Source organism: Blennius ocellaris (genome assembly GCF_963422515.1).
Source record: "Blennius ocellaris genome assembly, chromosome: 10".
Classification (NCBI taxonomy): Eukaryota; Metazoa; Chordata; class Actinopteri; order Blenniiformes; family Blenniidae; genus Blennius; species Blennius ocellaris.
In genome coordinates, this window is record NC_137659.1 from 9,636,957 (window position 1) to 9,663,776 (window position 26,820).

General features: G+C 41.9%; 2 protein-coding genes across 2 annotated transcripts; both read right to left on the reverse strand.

The window, feature by feature from the left end:
* Window positions 1-297: 297 nt before the first annotated feature.
* cntnap2b (contactin associated protein 2b) lies at window positions 298-17,421 on the reverse strand (the record flags this gene model as incomplete). The annotated part of the gene is made up of 25 exons (XM_080503949.1): window positions 17,322-17,421; window positions 12,353-12,463; window positions 11,513-11,706; window positions 11,086-11,233; window positions 10,272-10,475; window positions 9,787-9,971; window positions 8,514-8,657; window positions 8,113-8,371; window positions 7,374-7,523; window positions 7,113-7,275; window positions 6,890-6,996; window positions 6,694-6,813; window positions 5,634-5,749; window positions 5,442-5,526; window positions 5,203-5,359; window positions 4,994-5,121; window positions 4,729-4,899; window positions 3,755-3,973; window positions 3,384-3,620; window positions 2,423-2,656; window positions 2,201-2,334; window positions 2,015-2,108; window positions 1,421-1,651; window positions 1,256-1,330; window positions 298-497 (listed from the first exon to the last, which is right to left on the reverse strand). The coding sequence occupies exons 1-25, from the start codon at window positions 17,407-17,409 to the stop codon at window positions 298-300; spliced, it is 3,954 nt and encodes a 1,317-aa protein (XP_080360075.1). The 5' UTR covers window positions 17,410-17,421.
* A 2,739-nt stretch (window positions 17,422-20,160) lies between these two features.
* LOC308135883 (C-C chemokine receptor type 3-like) lies at window positions 20,161-24,903 on the reverse strand. The gene is made up of 2 exons (XM_080504025.1): window positions 24,879-24,903; window positions 20,161-22,621 (listed from the first exon to the last, which is right to left on the reverse strand). Exon 2 carries the CDS (start codon window positions 22,605-22,607, stop codon window positions 21,516-21,518), a length of 1,092 nt encoding a protein of 363 aa, XP_080360151.1. The 5' UTR covers window positions 22,608-22,621; window positions 24,879-24,903; the 3' UTR covers window positions 20,161-21,515.
* Between the last annotated feature and the right edge of the window lie 1,917 nt (window positions 24,904-26,820).

Sequence of the window (26,820 nt, forward strand, 5' to 3'; positions counted from 1 at the left end):
CGTCCTCTGAAGGCCGTCGCTTCTGACACACACAACCTGTCGACACAAACCTCTGCGCAGCTCCAGGCGGTCGCTGCCAGTCGGTGCCGTGCCCTGTGCTTTAAAACCCCCCAACTGGTGCCCCTGGCCTGGAAAATGTCTGGAGATAAAGCGCCCGGCATGTCCTCGAGCTCCAAACAGGCGGTCACACCCCCCCCATCCTCCCACCCCCACCCACCCTCCCCCTTTCGTCACAAGTTCCCTCGAGTTTAAAAAACGACATACATCCTAAGGTCAGGCGTCGGCGTCCTGCGCGGCTCAGATGAACCACTCCTTCTTGCTCTCGTCGATGGTCTCGGTGAACGCCGGGTCGTTGACGATGATGGCCGCGTCGGCGCAGTCCGCCGACTCGGCGCCCTTGGCCTCGTTGGTGTGGTAGGAGCCTTTGTGGCGGAACATGTGGCGGATCACAAACACCATGATGCAAAGGACGACGAAGATCACCATGGAGATGATGCCTGCAAAGCGGGAGAGACGGGACGTTGAACTTTTCTTCACATTTCTTACAGACCGACAACATGTTGAGTGGAAGCAGTTGTGCTTCACGTTGAGATGGCTGAAGCTTGAGTTGGGTTTTGAGCATTTACGCCGAAAAATATGGAAAAATACGGGTAGTTGAATGTGTGCTATGTGATGAAACTCATAATAAGTTCTTTCTTCTGCTCTTACTTCTGAAATCAATACATTTTGGAGAAGTTTTCCACTTTAAAACCGTTCATATTGCCTATTAATGACTTAAAATAATACCCTGGCTGATTTTTATAAAACTGCAATAGTGAAAAATGAAGGCACACAATTTTCATTTTCAAAAGTATTTCAATAAATTCCCTATCAGGGGTTAAACAGGAAATGCTGTATAGATAGGAGGTGATTGGGATGTAATCAATCCATGTGAAATGCTCAGTGATCGGTTTGGTTTGGTAAGAGAAACAAACAAATGTTAACAAATACAATGTATTATTCTCATTTAAAAAAACCAAGAGATAGGTTTAGTAACTCTCATTGGAGGTCTATATTTAAATACAGGATAGAAGCAGTTTTTCTGTCTTTTTGTACAGGTTTTGAACACTCCTCCAGCATCTACCAGCACCTTTTTTTTTGCCTCGTCAATTCTCGGGTGTTTTTCGGAGAATATCTGCATGTATGTTGTTATTTTGGATTTTATCATTATAGCTTCAGACAGTTTCAGACAGAGTGTTGATCGTCAATAACTCACCTCCAATTATAGCGGAGTTGCGATCCACTCCATTGCCACTGCTCTTGTCCTCGCTGAAGGGGAAAACAGCCCCAGCTGTGAAGGCAGGAAACATCGGTTACCTGCTTGAATCGCTGCACGTCAGTAACCTGCAGGCCTGCACGTGTCCTCCGTGTGTGTGTTTACCTGCTTCCATGTGCCAGGGGTCGCTGGCTGAGGCCATGGAGGAGATGGTGAGAGGAGAAGCGCCACAGTTGGAGGGCACCAGTATCCCATGCGTGCTGACGGGTGCCGCCACGCTGGAGCGCAGGGCGGCTTTCAGTGGCGCCACGCTGTTTAGCTGAACCCTGGACAGGCAGCCCACGAAGCCGGGCGTGTTGTAGCGCTCGATCAGGATGGGGTCGATCTGTCCGGTTTCTGGAGGAGCGACACGGTCGGGTTTTACATCCTCTTGATGAGCGCGTGTGCACAGTGATCAGCACACAGCGAGAGAGCATCTGTGTCCTCGCAGTGAAAACTAACCAGCGGAAATGGTCTTATTGGGCTGATGCTGCAGTAAGTTTTTAAAGTGAATGGTGGAGAACCTCAGAAGGGCAGTCAGTACATCATTAGAGTCAGGAACACATAAACACACACGCATGCGTATGTTGGTCACTGCAGAAATTGCGTTCACTCACATTTATTTCCCGCAGACATACCATAAACTCCATATAACAAACTCCAGCCCAACGTGCTCGTGTGAAAGACTCAAGTTACAAATAACGGCAATCACACACTTACCAAAGACCTTTCCGAGGAAGATACTTTTGACCAAGTTGAACTGGGTGTCTGACGTCTCCGGCAGGGTGTATGTCGACACGGGGTAGTGATCCAGCTGGAGAGCACAGCAACAGCAACGAACAAATAAATTTAATTGTCCACTGATCATCAATCCCACGAATTTTACAAAAAAAAATTAACACTAACCTGTAGCCGAATGTCCCTCATGTTCCTGGTGATGTTGACAGAATGCGGTTGTCCGTTGGCCATGTTGCGGTGGTCAACATCTATGGTGTACGGCTCCGTCAGCCCCCCGAGACTGTAGCGAATCTGGAGGGTGCCTAAACACGAACGCGGCGCGCGTGTGTAAATGCCTTACGTTCGTGAAACACGCCCAATGCATACGAGCGACGACGTCGGGGAGCTCACCGTTGTGTCTGAGCACCACGGCCACGTAGTCCTGAGTCCTGGAGCTGATGTAGACCAAGATGCTGGGAGCGCTGTAGGTGCTGAAGCTGAACACCAGCTCCTCCTGGGTCAGGTTGGCCTCGCTCTGAACGTCAACACCCGCGGGACCCTTCACCTCGCGCAGCGCGAAGGGTCCCGCCTCTGGCAGGAAGTCATATCGCACCAGCGTCCCCGTCTCGAAGTAGCCGCCAACATCTAATTATAAGGACGATTTTAAACACAGTGAAATAGTTGAACATGTATACAGATAGACCAAAACCTAGATAATCAATTGTTTGTTTGCGATGAATGAAAACACACGTGCTTCTATCTTCCAACTGTGTGAATGAATAATGGATCGGGATTACTACTGTCGATGTAGAAATGTGCCTACCTTAAAGATTTCTAGAAGTTAATCTGACTATGATGTGAATAAACATCCCTATTATATTTCTGAGTTTCAGCTACATGTGGCCAAATATTTATGCATTTGAAGATACAGACAGTGTCACAATAATCCAACCGTGATCTGTAAGTTGTAAAGTACATGGTGAACTGAGGCATCATATTGTTGAATTTGCAAGTCTTTAATAAAAATTTCGGGGTTTGTTATGTTTTGTAAAAGGGTCCTTCATTAAATCTATTAATCTTACACTAAAACAAAGACAGCGATTTAGAGTTTGAGGTATTTATAGACAATATTTGTAATATTATTTGTTGGTAGGTCAAAACTGAGATCAAATGGTGCTGTATGTGGCCTCTGAAGTAAAATGAGTTTGACACGTCTGGTATAAACAGTGAAGTGGTCAAAAAATGATCACATTAGCAGTAACATGTTTGTGAATTTGCTCATCGGCTAAGCCTTCATTAATGGACGTTCAGGTCAACCATAGTATTGGTTCTCGGAGATTTCAACTTAATAGTTTGGATAAAACGGACTTACCATCCGTGCAGAAGGGTCCGTCGTATGCAGTGAGGGAGCAGTCACATGAGTATCCGTTATACTGCTCCAGGCACTTCCCTCCGTTCCTGCAGTGCATCCCGTAGCTGCTGCAGTGGCCCTGACAGCCTGGATTCACCCCTTGGGTCACCTTTGCCTTTTCCTTCAGGTCAAAGGGCACGCCGTTTATCTTCAGGGCCCGCATGCAGCCCAGGAAGCCCCTCTGGCCACTTGAAGCACCTGATTCAAACAGACAGGCAACATGAACAAATGAGCGTGAGCGTTGTGTGTGTGTGTGTGTGTGTGTGTGTGTGTGTGTGTGTGTGTGTGTGTGTGTGTGTGTGTGTGTGAGAGTGTGTATGTGTGTGTCGTACCAACGTAGAGGTCGCTGTAGAACTCCAGCTTAGCGTGGCCCTGCAGCGGGGTGACCTTGACCTCGCTGTGCTGTCCGTCCAGCTGCAGCGTGGCCTGCTTGATGTTCTTCTCGGCCTCCACTCGATGCCACTGGTCATTGTTCAGAGGCGCCGGCGAGCGGAAGCTGAGCTCCACCCGCTCACTGCCCACATCGAAAGAGAAGAACACCACGGAGCCTCCTGAGGGAAGAAAACAAATTTAAACCATGAGCAACAGTCCTGAAATCTTCACATTAAGATAATCACCGCCGAAAGGTGAAGATGGATTCATTAATTTCTTGAGCATCTATTGTCTCTAAACTGAGGTCTTCATTTACTATCAACCCCTTGTAATATGTAAAAATAGGAAATATTATTAGTTTAAAACAGGAGTGTCAAACATAAAGCCGGTGGGCTAAAACCGGCCCTCAAGAGGCGCCAATCCGACGAAATTGTGACCATTTCAAAGAAAATATGGATTTTTTTTTAAACACATTTCTTAAGAGTAGCAGACATAACATAAGACTGAGTAAAAATGTGTGTTCTGCACAAGAAGGAATTATTCAAATTGGCTTTAAGTTGAGATTGTTGTCATTTTCAGTAGTAATGGAAATATAGATTTTTTTTTTAAATCATATACTTTATGCCACAACAAAGAAAAGCTTTAAAGTTCAAAATTAAAGGATATTATGGCACTATCTTACTAATTGACTCTTATATATTGTATCTTTAACATTTTTAAGACAAAACATGTACTGAAGAAAAATAGCTAATCTATTTCAGTGATTTCAGCCAGTGTTACGGTTTCAAACACATGTGTCTTGCTATGAATTGTATATATAGACAATTATTCAATTCTAAAACGTCTTGAGAAACCCTTAAGTATATCAATAAGTGCCCTATAAATAATTGAAAAGGATTTGCGGTGTAGGATGTACAGCATGAGAGCAGCAGACCTCTGAGTTCGATGTGCAGGAAGTTGTTGGTTCCCACATTCTCCAGAAAGACTCCGTGACTGGAGGATGTCTTGAAGTAGAAAGAGATGTCGGTGCTGGTTTCTCCTCTGAAGAAAGGGAAGTGGAGGAAGGATGCGGGGCTGGTGAAGGACGCCGAGTTCCAGTAGTTCCCTTCAGAGAAGAGGAGCAGGTCAGCTGCTACACATGCCTCTTCACAGACACTGACAACGTTATGGGAAGATTCTCGTTCATGAGAAAGACTCACGGTCCCCCTGGCATTTCAGAGGCCCCACTGTCAGCTTGGCCTCAGATCCAGCTCGGCTGGTGTCGCCCACTACCACCTGACTGACGGGCAGGTGGTCTTTATACACCAGCAGGCCCGCGTCCTCCCTCCTGCAAACGACCGGCACGCGGAACGAACGGGTTAGATTTTTAGAGTGTCGGCAGAGTCTCTGCAGTACGGGCGTGACTCACCAGGCTCGCTGGTCTGCGTCACAGTTGCAGTGGTGCTTCGAGTCAGTGCAGTTGTGCTCGATGCCACACAGACACTTCTGTATCCCCGGCCCGGACCCGCCCCAGTAGAAATGCCTCTCGTTGGCTCTTCCGACCCACCAGGTGAATGGGACGCCATCTGCGAGTCACGTCAAGCGGCTGGGGTCAAGAACGGGCTCAGACACACACCTTTCCACATCAAACGCATCAAGACGCTTCACCTGGACTGTTGAGCAGGCGGGACATTCTGCAGGCGTACGCCACGTACTGCTCACACGTCTCGGCGATGTTGGTCACTGACAGTACCTGTTCACACCGGACATAAACATATATCCAAAGGTTTTGTTTTTTTTAAGAGATCACAGCTTTATTAAAAACTGGGAAAGTGAGTCCAAGAGAAGGTGAACGTGTACCTGCTCGTCAGTCACGTTATAAGTAATCTGCAGCACTGCTTTTCCTTCCTGGTCTGCACTAGAAACAGAAGTCTGAGGCGACAGGTTGTTCTTCAGTGTGGTCCAAACCGTTTCCTCTGAAAGAACAACAAACATAACCTTAATGCTGTCTTCATGTACCAGGAATGTCAAAACACATTTCAGTTCAGGGGCCACACATCACCCAATTTCATCTTGAATAAGCCACACTGTTAAAGGAGTACCTTCAAAATAAAATGTTAGAGTTTTTCTTTGCACAGAGCATACATGATTAAAAATGTCTATATTTCAACAAAACCCAAAGATTTACTACAGGAAATGGCTACAATCTCAACATGAATCCAATTTTAATTCAAATCTTCTGGTGCAAAATACAGTGAAATGTCCAAAAAAACTCATCCTACAGCTGTTGCATTCTGCCTGTTTTTACAAACCCACCCTGACAACATGACTTTGAGGCTGGTTTCCCAGCAAAAATGTAGCCATCTTTCATGGCAGCATCGTTAATATGTCAGCTCGGGTCTTTCTTTGAAATTTTTACCATTTGCTTAGTGGTTTGGCCGAATTGGACACCCCATGAATGATCCCGCAACACTTTACACTACATTAACAGGACATTCAACACAAATGGTAAAAAAAAAAAAAACATATTGACATATCTAATAAAGATCATGGAGGTGAAGTGTCATGTTCTTTTTATCTATTTATGAGGCAAATGACCATATTTGGTAACTTCCACATATCTTTATGTCTAGTGCAAGTGGTTTTTATGATTTATTTATGCCCAAGGACTCTAATAATTAACATTTAGACTTCTTTGTAACAAACAGCGCAGTACACTGTACGGTAGTAGGACTTAGTATGATGCCAGCATTTTTTTTAACTGACATTTTGGATAGAAATTGTGAAATGTGTGTTTGACATTTTTCCTGAGTTTTTTGTATATATATATATGAATGGTGCATAAAAATTCCAAGTCGCAAAAGGTCATTCAGCATTGCAATTTAAAAATCATGATTTGTTCCAGCGTGACGTTTTTCACCTTCCATGTCACAGATGACCCTGAAGGGGGCAATGGGGCCGCTGCCGTCTGGGTCGATCCAGTAGCTGCCTGAAGTCTTCCCCTGGTGCTTGTACTCCTCACAGGACTGCTGATACAGTGCTGCAGCAAAGATACACCACACAGCTTAGAAGACACAAAGCAGTGTGTGTGTGTGTGTGTGTGTGTATGTACATACGGGTATGGCAGGTAGCTCCCGTGTAGCCAGTACCGCTGCAGTTGCAGCTGAACGTGTCCCAGGTCTGAGAACAGCGGCCGCCGTGCTCACAGTGGTTGGGAACGCACCTGTCGAGCAACAGGCGGGAGAGTCAGGAAGAACGAAACCACGTCCAACAATTCTGAGCTCCCGCCGTGCGCCTCCCATTAGTCAAATACGACGTAATGTTTTCTGTGCGGCCGACCTGTCGATGATGGCACACATGTCCAGGCTGACGTTTTCAAAGGTCCCGATGAGTCCCTGCTCCACGGCCCGCAGGTCCGCCAGGTGGTCGTCAATGTGGATCATCTGCATGCAGCCCTGGAAGGAGCGCTGATGCGATCGGGCGTTGGTGTGCAGGAAGTAACCTGGGGACGAGGTGGACGAGGTCAGAGGTCACGGTCACGCTCCAACAGTTCAGCACTCTGCCGCAGCTAAACGTTTCTTCGCGTTAATAAGTCATCACCTCCGAAGTAGTAGGTTCCCCCGGTCTGGATCTGGATCGGGATGGCGGTCCGGACTGTGGACGCCTCGTCTCCGTCCACTGTCAGCATGGCGTAGTTCTCCAGCGCATTCAGATGGACACTGTGCCACTGGCCATCATTCAAACCTGAACCTGGAGGACGAAACACACTTCTGTTACAACTACACATATTTGACATTTAATATGAGCAGCAGTTATGCTCATGGATGATAGAAGTGCTGACTTGTGTTTGGCTTTGTACTTTTTTTGTACTTTTTTCTTCCTTTGTGAGCCCACCTTTGTGCAGATCAGAGAGACTATTAAATTAGTTGCTTTTTTTTTTTTTTTTTTTTAATTTCTAAATAAATGACTCACTTCTATGTAAAGGCTTAAATTTTGTAGTTTTTTGAGACAAATTACTTAAAGCTGACTTACTTATTTTTAAAACAAAAACAATTGACAGGTGCCCCTTGTGAAAGTCATAGCCTGAGCTGAGGTCAGGAACAGACACGATTAAGAGTGAGTACATTAGAGGGAAGACCCATGTTGACTAGTTTGGTTGGAAAGTGAAAGAGGTGGTTTTTTCCCATGTATCGGGGAGAAACCATGGCTATGCAGGGAAAAAGAGAGTGGAGCTGCTATAGGAGAGAAGAAGTTATTGGTGTGGGGAAGGAGGACAGAGGAGAAGATGTTTGAATTCCTAATGGAGAGAAAGAAAAGAGGAACCCGGAGCCGAGTTTACCCGACGAGATGTCAATGCGCGTGTTCTTCTTCTGCGTCACGTTCATGTAGATGGTGACTTTACCGTCGGTCAGCCCCACCTCCACCCAGCCGTCGGCCAGCGTCGTGAACATCAGCAGCCCGTTGGGGTTCCACGTCCGGAACGACAGGCTGACCGACAGGGTGTCGCTGTCGCTCTGACCCGGCAGCCGCAGGAAGGACGTGGAGTTGAAGAACACGGGGAAGGAGTTGGACTCGGCGCAGGAAAACGTCAGGTTACGCTGCGATGGGAGATGCACAGAGAGAGAGAGAGAGGGAGGGAGGGAGGGAGAGAGAGAATGAAGAACAAATGAAGCTGTGCACTTCTACATAGCCACTTTCAGGGAAATAAATGAGCAGATCAGTTGGAGAAAAGACACTTACAAAGCTGGTGGTGTCCACCTTCTTCCTGCGCACCAGGTTGGTGATGTTGTCTCCGTTGTAGGTGATTCCCTCCATGCAGCCCACAAAGTTCTCTTTGCCCGCCGAGCTGGGCTTTGCAGACACAGGAAGTCCGCCGAAGCTTATCTGAGACCACACAACACAGAGAACTGTGAGCTCCTCTGATCGCCCTCCAATTTCACGATTAAGACTTTATATCTGATTAATCTTTATATTGAACTGAAACATAGAATTGGTCGAGCTCCAATTGTAAAAAAAAATAAAAATTAAAAAGCGACTCATGCAAAACACCTACCAGCATTTTTACCATTAATCATTAGTAAATTCTGACCGTGTAATTTAGTACTTGTGAAGAAAGTACAGACAGTGGTGGTGTAATTATAGTTTCAATTATTTCCTGGTTTTAAAGATCTGGATGCTCTATAAAGGCGTAGTTTTCCATCCATTAGGATCTTTAATGGAATGTCATATGACTGATAACAACCTTACATTGTTATACCATGATATGAAGTACATCCAAATACCAATAATGTGAATGATAATGTATTTTAATTTTTTTTTATTGTTTTGATGACATCGCAAATGAGGAATTGATGCGACAGGGAATCACAGGACATAAAAACGGGCTGGAGGTGAATGGAGGACTTGGGTTGCTAAAATAACTTAGAACAGCTTCTGAAACAAGAAAAAAAAATGGGTGCAATTGTAAAAAAAAAGAATGAAAGAAAAAAACCGACAACTAAAATTGGTCAGTTCACTAAAGTCGACAAAAAAAGTTGAAACTGCTGAAAACAGTAAAAAAAAAAAAAGATCAAAATTGTAGTCAATTAACTTCATAAATACAACACAAGACAGTTTTTGTATGTACAGCAAAATGATATATGCAACCTAATGAGCTTGTTTATCTATATTTTATAGGTTCAACATGTTTTGCAGCTCCTGAAGATTTATATTTGGTGGAAAATGGGAAAAACGCCTCTTTTGGTTAAAAAAGTTGTAGACTTCAGCCTTAGACTTTTAACAAGGTGTTCAACCAGGACGGTAAGATCATTTTGTGTTGTTTTTCTTCCCCAAATTAAGAAATTCATTACATATGCAGAAAAGAGAAAATGAGACGAAGCACAATGGAAAAATCTCGGGATGAGTCACCGAGTCGATGACCCACTTCGCCGTGCTGCTAATCGAGACGTCTCATGAAGCGACGCCAGATAACGAAGAGATTCTGCAGGCAGGATGCGCCGCATGGTCTCCTCACCTCGTAGTCCAGATCCAGGTGGTCAAACTCTCCGTTGGTCCTGAACTGCTGGGTGTGGTGGTCCAGAGTGAAATTGACATTCCTGCGGTAACGCTCGATGAGAACTGAGTGCCAGTGGTCATCGTCCAGTAAACTCCCGCTGGTCACAGAGGTGTGGCCCTGAATCGAGCCGTACTGGTTACTGCCTGGAGACAGACATCAACACGTGTTCTCAGTGCTGATCAAATCCTTTTTCTTTTTTTTTTTTTTTTCAGACGTCGAGTGCTGTACTTTGTAGTACATCCAGGAGAAGATTATCTTAATTCAACTGCTTTGTTTTTTTTTTTGTCGTCGTTGTTCAAACTCTATTTAAAGTGTAATTATATAACCCTTTCCATTCAAATTCTGTCTACACTTTCCTTCAAAGGCAAATGTCGGAAATCCTCTTTTCTTCATTATTTATTCGTTTTGTAACACGTCCATCACAAATTACTTGGAAGGCTTACCCAAGTTGATGCTGAGCTGCAGTCTTGCCCTGCGGAGCTCCAGGGAGATGTAGTCCCCCTGCTGCCCCTCGCCATGCAGCAGCACCCCCTCGCCGGCTGTGGTTCTGAACTTCAAGGAGATGATATCCTTCACAATCTTTATCTTCTTACTCCTGAAGCGGTAGGAGATGACGCTGTGTCCGTCAAAACTGATCACGTCGGCCCCTGTGGAACAAATGACAATGTTTGATGTGGATTCATATTAGAAATATGAAAGCATTTGATTGATTGAAACTCTAAAGGAAAGTCTGGCTTTTGGTTTATATGAATAAACAGCAACGGAATACTGAATATCCTTTTAATTATGTGTTTTTTCATTTTTTTTTTACATTTGCCTTAATGTTCAGGTTTGCACTGTCATTTGCATTGGGTTTTTTTTTATTAGGAATTAAATAATTGGAAATCGTCAATGAACCAAACAGTTGAGAATCACTCATATCTTCATGAAATACTTGGATTTTTAAAGCATCACTAATTGTGAGCTCGTAGCTGAAGATGAAAGTGCTGCTGATTTATAGGTTTGGACATTGAATATATAAAATCAGTTTGATTCGCATTAATTTGTGATCATATTCTTGATTTTGTGCTTAAAATTAATTTGTAGAAGCAGCGTAGTAATAAGGTTTATGTTTCCTGCCACGGCACGATCACATGCCCCCTGTTTAATGAAACGCTGAGGTCAGTGGATCTTTCCACCCTTCATACATGCAACATAAGAAAATGAATGATGCACTCGATGCATGTCTGGACGCTGCTTGGATCAATCTGCACTCACAGTATGAGCAGCCGTAGAGCTCCAGACGCAGGCCGATGCGCCCCTCCTTGCTCCAATCCAGTGGGATCAAGCGGATGTAGCGAGCCAGGATGGCGTGCTGCAGCTCGTGACGAACCACACCTTCGCTATTCACGTTCCCCTCAAAGGTCTGAAAACAGCCGTGTCAGCATAATCACAAATGGGTATTTGATAAATAAATAAATAAATACACATTGACGTTGACTTTGTTTTCTTTCGAAATTGTACGTCCTATTCTATGATGGTGAATAAATGTATTTTCCGTGCAAGAACTTATACTAAAGGTTTAGCACCACCGTACCTCACAAATGAAAACCTGATTGATGATTTGAGATTAATACATGTTTATATTGCGATTCTGACTTCTTGTTGCCACCAGGTACGAAGGAAGCACACATGTTTTCCTCACCCAAATGTTTCCATCCTGTAGATAAGGCCTCCAGTTCTTCTGCGTGTCGCTGTACAGCAGCCGATACTTGCTGGTCCAGTCGGAGCTACTGTAGCGACCCTGCGTTGCTATGGCAACCACCTGCTTCCTGGAACCCAGGTCTACCTGTAACCACTGGTAACGGTCTGTATCCAAGGGTGACCAGCCTCCAGAACCTGCGTGGCGGGCGACAGAATAAAAAGCTGAAGACGTGCGAAAGCTGCAAAATGAGGATTTCCTCAATGAAACTTCTATGATGGTTGATTTGCCGCAGTGGTGGATCTTCCATGGAAATGTTGACGTTTGCATATGACATAATATAAATAAATGCACCAAGCTTTGGCTGAATGCCACACGCAATAATAGACTTACAATTTGTTTGAATTACATTCATTATATATTATTTTGCAGAAAAAACTTATAAAACTTTTTTTTAATTGAAATTAAGTTTATTTGATATTTCTTCTCACATGGTAAGTGACTAATTGTTTATGAAAACAAAGGGCCTCCCAGTTTTAATGGCTTACCATGTATATTTGAACTTCTCATTGTGCCGTCATGATGTAAATCTCTTAACATTCATGTGTGCCACTGCTTCGGTAATAATTTGTAGATTTTTTTTGAGTGTTCTGGTAAGATCCCTTCCACAAATGCATTGTTTTCAAGATTGGTCTTTACAGGCAATCAGATATATTTGTCATTTTCAGTCAATCACATGAGATCCATTTAAGAACCAAACTATGGTTACTATAAATATGAATCATAGTTTACAACAGTTACACTTACATAAAACAGTAATTCAGCTAAACACTTTTTAAATACCTTGTTTCCTGTTGAGTTTGGCATAACCAGCTCCATAACCCCGAGCGTAAATAGATGAACTGGTGAGGGAGCTATAGGGGAGGGGGGTGGCCAAACTGTCTTCACACTTTCCTGAATCACAGAGAAAAAGAAAAAAAAAACAGAAATAAAGCCGATGAAAACAAGTCAGACACTGAAAACTTTTATCAAAGAAGACGGACGTTTCGTCGATGCACAAACGGAGCAAGGGGGATCAGATGGGAGCAATCACACTTCCGCAAATAAATCAGAATCGAAAAGACGCAAGTCCACGGCTCATTTTAATCGAATCAAATCAATCAAGTGTGGACGTGCTTCACGTCCCTCCCCCCTAACACTCCCGGCACTCTTGGAGCCCTCCTTCCTGCTGCAGTCTATATTTTTTATAATCACGGCATGTCGCTTGTTATTGGCCACTGCACAGCGTTTTAGCCATGCTTGAGTGTTTTGATTCTTCCTGTCAGTAAGGGGTCTTCTTGTCTCATTAGTCTGGTTGGACGGATGTTCAGGGCATTAAACCAATACATAAAAACAAGTATTTCTGCTAGCTGGTATCTTTTCCACCATTCCTCCTTTGTGTTTCACAGAAACAACACGATTTCTATACATGCTCATGGTACAAACAGAAAAGGAATATGGTTTTTCCTTTATATCTAAATTAGCGTGTGTGTGTGTGTGTGTGTGTGTGTGTGTGTGTGTGTGTGTGTGTGTGTGTGTGTGTGTGTGTGTCCAGAGTGTGACCTGCCTTTCACACGTTGTCCACTAGGGATAAGAGCCCCCCATGTGACCCTACTGTGGTTGAAGCATATAGAGAAGATGGATGTTTTGTATATAAATGTAACTCTGCCTTGGAAATGTATGGGGGAGGGGTTTGAATTGGTGTGTGTGTGTGTGTGTGTGTGTGTGTGTGAGGGGGGCAGGTGCAGGCTATGATAATGACCCCCCTCATATGCATTACAAAACAACACGCCAAGCATGTATTAAGCAGTTTAAAGGAACAAGAAAAAAATACATCAGCTCCAGAAAGAAAACGTGGAGTGCACCTCCACCCAACAAAAACGTATTGCCACGTCATTTGAAGTGCGCGGCCCATTCAGAGCCTCCTGCTGTAGTCTTTCCTAAAAAAAAAAAAAAAAACAACCAAAAAAACCCAAGATGTCATATTATGATGGGAATACAATAAATGCAGTTTTTTTTAAATAAGGTGGATAAAAGATGATTTCTAATCTTTGCAGGTCAGTATTAATGCTTCAGAGACAGGGTTAGTAACCTGACCTTTCCACTTGAATTCATGATTACTCATGTCTCCCTTTCCATAATGAAATATTAAATTCTTGGTGGTACACTTGTTTAACTACTGCACTTTGACATTTCTTAGGGTGACCACGCCTCCCAGGGTAAACCACTTTATGGTCAATTAACTAAATATTATTATAAAATATCAACTGGAAAATAGATTTTTCCCCCCCCCCAGAAATGAATAATGGTATAAACAATGCAGAGTGTGGGATGAATTAAACAAAGTAAGTGACTTTACTAAACTTTACAGAATGGGATTATCAACTCTGAGACCATCAAGAAAAAAAAAAAAAAACATGTATAAAGCATGGCTGCTGCAATAAGGGATAAAAAAAAAAAAAAAGCAACACATTACAGGCCCTGTTTACAGGAAAATGCTTTGAAATGGAAAGTGAAACCTTCCGTAACATTTTGCATGTCTGTTTATTTTGGAGGACACAGCTTTTTGAAAAATGCTCCAACTCCATCTCTGTGCAGATGAGGGAAAAACGCTACTTTTCTGAAACGCTGTTAATGGTCATGGGCACCACGGCTGCAGTAAAAATGTTAATGTTAATTGTGTATTGTTGTCTGCGGCCATGTGTGTGTGGTTTCATTATGAAAACGACTAACAGCAATAGCTTGTGGTCTTACATGCTGATTGACTGTATTGTTTTTCAGCGTTTCTGCAATTTCCGCAAGAACGGACATCGTTTTAAAAATGTTGCCGTGAAAACGCAAAGCTTCTCTGAAACAAAAGCTCAAAAACGATGTGTTCACTTGGAAACAAGGCCAAAGATCGGCCTTTACTAAGCAGTCAAGTGAAAGTTCATGTTACAAATATATAAATTTGTGTTTGAAAAATCAAGGCCAGAGTCTAACAAACATAGATGAATGTGGAAAATATATTAAATTCCATTGTAATTTATCGCCTATCTATCATTTACAATTTTTCTATTATTTATGTTCATATCATTATTATTAAACATATAGGCTTTCTTTTTTTAGAAATCTTCAAAAGTGCATCACATTTTTTAGTTTGAAGGTCACAAAGTTGTTTCAGATGTTTGGTTCCAAAGAAACAATGGTGCAAATTGGGACTTTGCTCAGATTTTTTTTTTTTTGTCTTGCACACTGCAGGAAGCTATATATACTTCTTGTTCAAAAATAATAATAAAAATAGGTCGCTGAATCTCCTATGTGGGATACAGAGTGTTTAGCTCCAGCAGGAGATCCTACAGATCTGACCTGAACATAAACACAGATTGTTAAAAGAAAACTCACCTGAGAATATGTACTTCTTCCTCATTATGTAATAAAGTACATTGTTATGAATGAGAAGTACAACCAACCAAAACTAAGGTAACTTATTCAGTACAAATAGCATTTCGACACCAAAACATTCGATGGCTGTAATATAAAAAGTAAAACCGTATCGAACTGAAGTGGTTTGCTTAATAATAGCAGCATGTCTCGTACATCAAAATGTACTGACGTACAATACTTTTTTGGCATTTATACCGAAACAGAAATCTCTCATGAGGACTTGGGAGGCCTGGATCAGTTCACTCTGTGCAGCACCTTTTGACTCACCATGACTTTACCAGCACTGTGATGACAAGCAACACTTCTTTGAAATGAGCTGTACCATGAGATCTGGTGGCTCCAGGAACAGGAAGTAAAAAAAAAAAGAAAAGAAAAAAGAAGCCTGAATGAATCTGCAAGTTTATCAAGCTGCCCCACAGGATACTATCCGTGAGGCTGTCCACTCAGCTGACGTTCTGTTAAAGTGAGCTACTACAACGAGACAAGTCTAAACATGGAGGAAGGTATTTTACTGCATCAAACCAAAGAGATGCAGAATGAAGTCTCAGGTGGATATATTGTTTTCAAGCTAATTTTGTGAATGAAAACTGTGATAAAACAACTCGCCTCTTAATGACATTAAATAACAAATTGTGTTTTTATAGTACAAATTCTGTGCCTTTTCATAAGGACAGTAAAAAGATATATGTCAAGGTGGAAGCGGTTTTGTCCCAACAAACAGAGGCTGGAGTGATTTTCCTTCATTTCACTGTTACAGCTAATGTGACCGTGATGGATGAACGTGGGGGGGAAGAAAATAAACTATTTCGGCAAACATATTTGGGCATTGCTGCAATTACACATGAAAATGCAAGTCAAATATCCAAACACACTCAAATTATTAGGGGGGGGGGTTATTGGCACCTTACAATTAATTAAACACCATTAAAATGCCACCGCCAACCTGAGTATTATTCCTGACCAAGTCCAGCCTATTATAGCCACAGTGTACAATCTTGTGAACAGCACAATAACAAACTGTGTCATAAACCTCCAAAACAATTGTTTTTTTTGAAGGTGACGATGACTTCAATGGACTAAAATGAGGCTACCACGCCTGGGATGTCGTGAAAGAGGATGTGAAGTCCATGAATGTGTTGGAAATGTGCAGTTCTGATTTGTTCATAAAGACCAAAATCTCTGTGGAAGTTTTTTTTTTTTCCAGCAGTTTAAGCAGCAACTTCACCCAAAGATCTGCCTGGTGTGTGTTTATTCCTATACAGCAGGGGTGTCAAATATTAAGGCCTTTGCCTTAATAAAGAAACAGTAAATTGTTAGAATTGCAAACCATCAACTTTATACCACAGTTTTTGTAAACAAATGTAGCAACCACAACACAACACAACATAAGTATTGGTCATAGACAACAAATTAAAAACTTTGAAGTCTAACTTCAATGGCGATTATGGCACTATATTCCACTGGTCAGGCCCATTCCATTTTTTATTGCATTGTATGTGGCCTCTGAACCAAAATGACTTTGCAGACATAGACAATGAGCATAGAGCTGGAACACTATGAACTGGAACCAATTCTAGGATAAGATGAAAGAGCAAAAATTCAGTTTCTTGAAGTTTAAGCTCTAGAAAAGTGCTTAAACCAGATGATTAAATCTGGCAGTGTCTTCTGATGTTTTTGGATCGGTCAAAGATTGGCGATAAAGTAATGGGTTTCCTTTTACCTGCAGACGGTACACCCTCCAACCTGCAATACCAGCAGCACTGAGGCCACGCAAACACTTCTGTAGCCAAATGCTGGCGCTGTACACTTGTACTCAAAGGTCTGCGACAAACAAATCTCACATCTTTGTCAATTGCGGGTGAAATGAAAACGTCAGTTATTTAAAATGGACAGTCCAGCACAATTCCACTAAAAATCTGCACCGCGGAACAGAAAATCAACACATATCTGCAGAGTTTATAGCAGAAAAGTGCAGTTACAGTTATAGAGTGATGTGCAATGCAGCCAACATGCAAACACTATAGCACTTTGCAGCACTACTTTAAATACTAAACCACCTTACATATGAATGTAATCTTGACCGTGAGCATCATGTTTAACGTGCCTGGATCAGCATCAGCCGCCCTGCTGGTGATGCTGGAGCCTCGGCCTCATGCTGGCAGTCTGCATCCATGGACAGCTGCTCCAGTCCCAGCAAGTGTGTGTGTGTGTGTGTGTGTGTGTGTGTGTGTGTGTGTGTGTGTGTGTGTGTGTGTGTGTGTGTGTGTGTGTGTGTGTGTGTGTGTGTGTGTGTGTGTGTGTGTGTGTGTGTGTGTGTGTGTGTGTGTGTGTGTGTGTGTGTACTTACGGGACACAGGGGCTGCAGCTCTGGAGGTTCTGATGATGGCACACAGGACAGGCAGCGACCACATCAACAACACGGCGGGACGCTGCATGTTGACAAAGGATGCGGAGGTGCGGGTTCGGGTCCCGGCAGGCGGCTCTCGGATGCGGTCCTCCCTCCGTCTGTTGTCTCCGGGATGCACAGACGCTGTTTTCTTTATTAGCTGCAGTGGAAGCAATGGCTGTCCGCCCGCTGCTCCCTCAGTTTATTGTCTCTCCCCCTCCGCCTCCTCCTCCTCTGCTCTCCACTTGGCCCAGGAGCACTCCGGCGGGGTTTGACCGTCAACCTCCGGTGCGAGCGTGCGGACGGAACGCGGTCGAGCTGCGGGGCCGGGCCTCGGGCTCCTGGTGCATGGTCAGACTAAAAACAAGGCAAAGAGAGACCGGAGCTGTCCCGAACCGCCGGACTGATCGATACGCCCCTGCTTCGTGCCGCACTTAGTACGGTCCACCGTACACAACAATACAGGGCTGCTGGGAAGAAGGAGGGGCGGAGGGGGGGAGCAGAAGGTCCGCAGGCCCGCAGGGAAAACCACAGAGAAAGGTGTAAAGATGCTGCATACTATACAAAGGTCTTCTTTATAATTATCACAAAGATCTCGGGGGGGGGGGGGGGGGGACACGTGTTCACAGCCTGCCCTAAGGAGAACAAAAAGGGGATAACACACGGATCTATGTCTATGTCTAAAAAAGATCAATATCCTAAAGGTAGGGTGCACCTAAATCCAAAATACACTGAAACCTGAATGAAAAATCGGGTTATTGTTTTGTGGGCTGGAATGGAGGAATTATAATTTTGCCTTTAAAAAAAAAAAAAAAAACTATAACAAGCAGAGTGAAAATTAAGTCCGAATTGTGATTATTTTCTTAGTTAAAAAAAAAAAAAAAAAAAAAAGATGGATAATTCAGACTTTAATTTGTGTTAAAATGTTGATGAAGTGAACTTTGTGCTACCATGAGATGTATACATTATAGTAGTTTCACATGCAGTGATGTACACATTTTAACGGCTTTCACCAGACAACATATACTTTGGGTCAGTTTTACTTTCTCTTGTGTCAACTTAGGCTGTGAAACGGGTCCCGGACGAAGAGCAGCCGCCCTGATGGGGTTTCACGGTCGCTCATACCTTATATTCCATGCAGTAACAAGAAGGCGTCACCGAAGTCTTTTTTTCATCCTCTTTTAGACACACCTGTTTTTGGTTTACTTCATAACCTGGCGCCCGAACAGGGTCAATGGTTTGTTGTTTACTTCATTGTCTTCAATATTACAATGTTTAAATAATTCCCCAATTTTTCCCCAATAAGATCAAAATCATGTTTTCGTCTCCTTTCTTTAATTAGTTTTAGGTTTTTTAAATCATTATATAATTTTTAGCTGCTTTGTTTTGTAATAACTTGACTTAAAAAACAGACCATAGCAAATATATGCTTTTTTTTTTTTTTGGGGGGGGGGGGGTTAAATGTCTTCATGGATTTCTTTTAAGTTATTTGATCCTACAGTGCAACTTCCACAACCACTACATGTATAAGCTTGAAATTAATAGAATTGTTTTAAATTCAAATGGATGAAGAGTTAAATATAAACTACATATTCCACAATACACTTACATATATATATTCATGTAGAGATGAAGTGGCACAGCCCAAGACTAAAGGAGACAGACTATATAAACACATTGGTGATCTATAAGTGCAATCTATTAGAGCAGATACTATATAGACAGTAATGGTGACTGCTGAGCTCCAGTCATGAAGTCATGGTAAATAACACCCAGCTCGTAATGGAGAGTTTTTGAGGCAGATCTGTAGATTACATTGCCATTTTCTAAGATTTTAAGAAGTTTTCTATATCTCCTCCATTCTAAACAAACTAAAAAATCCCTTTATCAGAAGGTATTAGGCAAAAACCCTGACTCAAGCTGAATATTTCACAAAGCCTTGTTTTCATTTCTCTATTCTAACGTATTACCGGCACAGCCACGCATTTAAGTAACGTCATTTCTCCAGATTCTAAACTGAAGTGATTTACCAACAAAATGTTGCTTCTCTCACAGGAAGCACATCCAGATGTTCTCTCAGAAAGGAGAAGTCATCCAGTCTTTTGTTTGCAACCACAAAACTCACCACACAGAGAACTACATGTTTGAAGAAAGAAGGAAAATAGAGAATCCCATAAAAGGAGAAATCTTTGAGTGAGTTTATTTCAAAGTGTCGCTGTGACAGCACTTTTTCAGCAAAAGATTAAATCGAGTTGAGTTGAATTTTTTTTTTTTTCTGTATGTGAATACATCTGACCAGCAGGGAAATATTCAAAACAGCAGTACATGACAAGGAAATGACATTTGGGGATTTTTCTAACTATATAAAACATTTCAAACAGTAAAAAAAAAAAAAAATCACATGATTTCATCTTTTATCCGGATTTAGTTTATCCAGGTTTGGATGCTCAGGATTTGGAGCTGATCCCAACTGACTGAGGGCAGAAACAGGATACGATCTGGACAGATGTGGGAATAGTTCTACTATTATAAAAGTAAAATAGCCACATAGTTGTAGCTTTTAAAAAGTAGATATTGACCGAATTAGCACATTTAATAAAGGAACATTTGGGAATTACAACTTTTGCAGTATTAGAGAACAAATAACTAGTAAATGAATTCAATGAAAGTTACTCTTGTTAGAGAATATCAACAACACATTATCCTTTTATGTATGTGTTTTGTATTTAATATTATGTTTTACACCACCACAGAGGGATTTTTCTCAAACAATCTTCAAAGAACAATCAAATCATTGAGGAAAAACTCAAATTCATGAGATTGGAGTGTTTATTAAACCTTCTGACATCTCAAAAAAGCATAATTTTTGCACAAAAGCTTTCATTTGAATCATATTTGCTACATCTGGTTTAAAACAAAAACAAACACACACAAAAAAAAACTTTTTTTTTTTAAACATTTCACTTCGAACATTATAGTCATTTCAAACATCCCAAAAATATTTGTTCCCACATTTGATATTTTCATACAATACAACTGCAATGACAAAGCTCAATGATGAAAATGGAACTTTTATGTTAACTTTATTTGCTTCACCTCTTTAAGTTGCACCATAGTCAGCTTGAAAGTCTTTCTGTCTCAGTTCAGACAAAGATTGACATTACATTTGTCAAAGAAGATACTTGAGAATTGCAACTTTATTTAATTATGATTGCATACATCAGGTTTTTTTTTTTTTTTTTTTTTACCCTCAAGAAGATTAAAAAAGGGGTTTAGCGTAGAGTTGTAGCGGTGAAGAGTAGGCTTATAGATGAAGATAAGATATTTTTCTGCTTCAAACATATGTTATATGAAGAAAAAATGGGGGGAAAAAGTCACTTAATCACAACAAAACCAAAGATATGAAACTAAACAGACAATGATCTTCAATAGTAGTTAATTCTTAGCTCAGGGCTAAATGTCATGAATGGCTTTTATGGTTGAGTGACGGTCGGATTAAACCTAAAACGAGACGTTAAGAGTTAGAAAATGGGAGAGAATGAGCTTAATGGCAAGAACAAAATCTGGTATTAGTCAGAGGAAGATGTTGGGACAGAGGTCTGCAATATTACTGGAATATTATTGCTTTGATATGTTCCGTTTAATTTTACTCTATGTTTTTATCTTCCCTTGTTTTGATCAACCTTTCTCATTGCTCTCACTTTATATGTTACTGTAAAACATTTTGAATTACACTGTAAAAAAAAAAAAAAAAAAGAATTACAGGTAGCCAGCATTGCTGCCAGTCAAAGCAAAGGAGATTTTTTATTTTTTATTTATCTTTGGTTGGATTTTTTCACGGTTAGTTTAACAAGAGGTGCATTTGCAAACAATTCTCAACCAAATGAAAAGGCACTGTGCAGGAGACTGAGTGGGATGTGACACACTTTTTAGTCGTCAAACTAAACATTAATGCTGAAAGATATTTTCACTTGAAAATGTTGTGATGGGGCCGAAGAGCCGAGGCGCTGCAGGGTGCAGGCCCCGGGTTAGGGTGCAGGTACTCACACGGTATTATGACAGTTAAAATGATGCACCGAGTTGTTGCGGTTAAGTAAGAAAGTAGATAATGCCTTGCATCAAAGGAATTACAATAACTGGTCTGTGTAAGTTATTTCAATATTCGTACGTCGAGTGCGGTGTCCTCTGTGATGTGGTTCTGGTGCTCTGGCTGTTGAGGCTCATGTGTCTGGTGAGACAGGGGATCTTTTTGGCTAACAGCCTCTTGAAGTGGCTCTGGAACTTCTTCCCGACGAAGGTGTAAAACACGGGGCTGATGCAGCAGTATAAATAGGCTATATTCCGGGTCACGTACAACACTTTGTCCAGCCTGTCGGAGGCGTCGCAGGACTCTTCTCCCTCCATGGACATCTGGATGGCTCGCAGGAGGATGACCACGTTGTAAGGTGTCCAGCACACAAAGAAGGTGAAGATGATGACAAAGATGAGCTTGATGGCGCGGCACTTCTCCTTCATGCGGGTGGACATGATGCGCACGGTGATGCTGATGTAACAGTACATCACCATGAACAACGGGAGCAGGAAGAAGACCAGGAACTGCTGGTAGTAGCTGACCTTGCGCCAGTGCTTCATGATGCTCTCTTCGAATCCCGACTCCTCACACACGAGTCCACTGAGGTGATTCCTCGACACGGTCCTGAGGACAAGCTCTTTGATGCTGGCCACGATGCTGACGCACCAAACGACAACTGATGCGACTATGGCGTAGACCCTTTTCCTGCTCTTGGCAGCTGCCACGGCGTGCACCACAGCGAGGTACCGGTCGAACGTCATGAGCGTGAGGAAGAGGATGGAACTGTAGAAGCCGATGAAGTACGCACTGCTGACGATCTTGCACAGAGCCTCCCCAAAAATCCACTCGGATAGATGGTACACCGCCCAGAAGGGCAGGCTGGAGGCAAACAGGAGGTTGGAGAGGACCAGATTGAGGAGGAAGACGTTCGTCACCGTGTTGAGCTTCTCGTACTTGTAGATGATGAAGAGGACGAGCCCGTTGCCGAGGTAACTCAGGAAGAAGTTGACGCAGTAGAACGTGGGGATGATCTGCGCACCAAACTGGTTGACAGCGGTCTTCTGGCAGAGCCTGACAGTTTTACTGAGCAGGTAGTTTGGGTCGGTTGTGTTTTCGGTTTCGTTTAACAGGTCCAGGAAATCCAGGTATTGAGTGTCGTCGTCGTCGAAACTCATGGCTGTGGTCAGTCCTGCAACATTCAATCATTATGAAATGTATGTTAGCTTGTTTGTCAGTGGGAAGGCATACACAACAGCAGCACCAACTAGGGAAGGAATTAAACATTTCCAGTGTGCAGACATGGAAGCCCATTGCTGATATACGTACATTAAAGTGAACACCGAGCAGTATGTTTTATAGACTTTGTCTTGATAGTGAAGAGACGGTCAGTAACCTAGATTTCAGTTATTTCAGTAGGTTTCGTGTGTTATATTTCCCCTAATTTCACTTGTTAGCATCTCTTTGTGAGTTTTAGAGCAAAGTTGAAACTGTGGGATTCCAAGTGTGACCTATATTCTCATGTGTCATTTTCTCTTTCAGTTGCAATATGAGTTGCATAAAACACATTAATCTTAAAAGTAAACCGGAGACATGCAAATAGTCCCTCGAGAATCAGACACCAAACCGGAAGTGTGAAAATGTTTTCGGCCCAGTAAAAGATACTTCAATAAACTGAGTAATGATCTTCTGAAAACACTATAAATACATCAATAATGAAGTGTAGTCCTGACGTACACAGTGGAGTTTTGCAATATTGAGTACGACCGGGTGGCGTTAATTGGCCGAATATGAAAGAACAAAAAAGTCATGAATTGCATCATGTTGTCAAGGCGGCGCTTTTTGTTTGAAAACTGAGAACAGAAACTGCTGATCACAGCACTTAAAAAGTCAGACTCAACTGGTTTGTAACCATCATTCCAAGAAATGATTCACTCGCAGCTGAACGGCGTTTGAAACTTTTAAAATGTGTCCATTTAAACTTTAAGAGGTGATCAAATGAAGAATCCTGACTAAAACATACAGAAATTAAACTTCACAATTGAGATTTTAAAATTTTTTAAAAAAATTTAAATTTCTTAGATGATCTGACAAGAAGCGACATTCTGGAGGATATTTATTGATTAAAAGCACCTGGAGGCGACACTCCACATCGAGTCAATAAGCAAACAGTTTCATGATGACATATCACCTTTTTATGTAAATGTATTAAAACCTGTTTATTTACACTTGGTATCCTTTCCTGAATTCATATGAACACATCCACAATAATGCAACATACTTAGTACTTATTTTCAACAGAAGGAAAATGTGAATTGCGCAAAAACTTTAAAGCAGCACAAAACTGTTAGTTCTTAGAACCTCATTCTTTTCACTGACTGATCGAGTCGATTGCCTTTTTCCCTGAATTCATGAAATATGCAAATTGTGGCGCAACTTCCTCAAAACAAAACCTCCAACAGGTTAATTTTCAAGACCAGCATGACAAGTGCAGGAAGCTGTCGCTGCGACATTGTGGTGTTCAACTCATTTAAATATGCATTATAAAATTGAGAACGACATTGTGAGAGTGATGTGAACAACATAAAAAAACCAAATGTTGTCTCAAGTTCATGAATTTGCAGTCAGTCTGGCAGCCCAGCAGCTTCACGTCTCTTTCAGATCAACACTCACGGCTCTCATATGCATCAACACAAACCCAAGAAAATTAAGTCAACAAGTGCTTTGGTTTCAATTTTGAATCTCTTACTGCCATTAGGATAGATTCAAATGTCATCATTGTTCGACTAATCAGCTAATTTCGTTCATTCACACAGAAGCAGGTGGGATATTGAGGTCTTGAGAACATCGTTATCTGGCTGCTTGATATGTATATATGGTATATATCACCTTTTCTCAAAGCCCCCTGGCTCAGCTGTGTCTCCATTACTAAGCCACCAATGTAAGCTTTTTTACAGAAATATACAGCTAATTATTAGTCATGAGGTCAGTGAGTTTTATAAACATACCATGCAGTTCCAGATACTTTTGAATATATTGCAAAATCTCCTTCTTAATTTTTTTAAACATACGATAAAAAACAAGTGTGCATCAAGAGGACATTTGCAAGTGTATTCTTAATATATTTGAAAGCCAAAGATATATTTGTGTGTGCTGAGCCATAGTTTTGTATTGTATAATTGATTAATGAAAGAATTGGCACAGTGATTCTCGGCTGGCAGCCTGATGAGACTCACGATAAAGTATTTACCAGACCGCAGGAAGCAGCCTCATGTTATGTGTGGTTTCCACACTAAATCTCCAGCTTGTGCGGTAATACAGCTGCTGTGCCTGATGAACAATTTTCACTGTGTGTTTAGATCATGATATATAATTCAGTTCCAGATATATAAATCAAAAATGAAATTCCACTGCATGATTGTGAGTGTCCAAAATATGTTTGAACTTACCAGTCCAGCTCAGCAGGCGTGCAGCGACAAGTGTCGACTGTTGAGCTGGTGTGACGGTGACAGCAGCATCTGGAGGGGCCGTCCTATGACACACCCCCAGACAGCTGCAGCATGGACACACTGCACATCTGCACTTTTTTTTTTTTTAAATGCCAGTGTGTCAATGTGTCATGGTTGCAGAAAAATATGCAGCAGCTACAAGGGGGGGGGGGGGGGGGGGGGGGAAGGAAAGAAGGAAGAAGCATAACCTTTTTTGGTCAAAGTGTTTATCTCATCTGATTCCGTTTTAACACCTTGACCACAGGTTTCTATTTCACTTCTTCTTCCAGTTCATGTCAGAAGCGGGCAGAACCTTTTACCACTAAACAGGAAATCAAGAAAAAGCTGTTCAACAACTACAAAATGGTTTATCTTGGGTTTTTTTAAATTTGTATTTCAGTTTATGATTGGAATCATAAATAAAGAGTGATGTGCAGGAAGCATACCCTATGATGGGGGGAGGATGATCTCCTCCTTCTGGGTTAGTGTTGCGCCCTGAGGATTCAAGTTTTCAGCTGCTCTGTTTGTATTTATATTTCACTTAACTGGAAGATCATGCAAATCAGCAGAAGTGTGGTTGAAGTGCTGCAGGTTTCTGGTTGAAGCAGTAAAGTAACCACCATGATTACACATCAATACCATTGGATTGACACTCCAGATAACAAGTATTTTGGTTTCTGGACCAATTCTTTGAGTTGAAACCTCAATATTGTCATTAGGATTTTTAGATGAAGGCGTTCGTGCATTTATGCTATTTAGAAGAATCAGGTTCTATTTCGGTGCTGCTTCCTGCTGGTTGAAAGCTTCTTCTTGGAAGTGTGACTCGATATCACATTATGACTGTAGAAATGCTGTGGTGTGGTGCCACAGGCTGCGATGTGTTCACACGCCCTCAACTGTGTATTGACTGGAGACGAAGCTTAAGAAATAATCCAAATTTGCTTTTCATAGCAGCCATCAATGGATAGAAAATACGGCATCTGATTACATTAGTGGTTTCAGCCGAAATTCACTTGCTATCAGATTAAAAAGGGAAGTAGTGGTATCACACATCACTACTACATCCTGGCTTCAGTGTGCTCATCCATTCATCCATCCATCAGTGAAATGTCCAAAAAACATCTCCGACAGCTATTGCTCGCTTTCATGTCAACATCTCGGCTTGAGTCTCGACTCCACCGCTCTTGACAAATGTTTTCTCTTGAATTTTTATTTTTTGACACCCCTGCAGTAGATCACAAGTTTGTGAAGTCCTCAGACCTGCCCATCTTTCACCAACAACCACGCTCTGTCATCTAAATCGCTTTTCCTCCGCAATTTAATTCTTGCCTTGAATTTCGACCTGCCGTTGTGTCGACATGGCTCATTGTCTACAGTATTTGCATTAAGGTGTATTTGCACAAGTGCACAAACTGATGTAGATTGTGAGAGTATATCGAGCATGAATTACTGGTCAAAAGCAGGATACGACTTACACACGTTGCCAGTTTAAGGATGGAATGACAACTTTTTATTTTTTTTTCTCGATGTTGCTGCATTTTGTATTTGGTTGACCGAATAAACTACTACTGCTACCGCAAAAGATTTGTAAAGTATTCAACAATGTGGGTAGAAAGAGAATTGTATTGTTAATTTTAAAAAAGGCTGTATATTTTCTTTGAAAAGAGGAGAGAAAATACCTTCAACTTCATGGAATTTAGTTTCTTCGAACAGCTGTTTGTGCTAAAAGGTGTCAAGCAGCTGTTCCTTTCCTTTTCACACCCACCCTCGATCTTCGGCGATCAATCCATCTCACCACGAGTTTCAATTTAGGCAAAGTCCCTCATGATTTTATTTTCTAAACCCCAATAATGCTCATATTAACTCTGCTGCTCCATGTATACTACACTTACAGAGTTTTTGT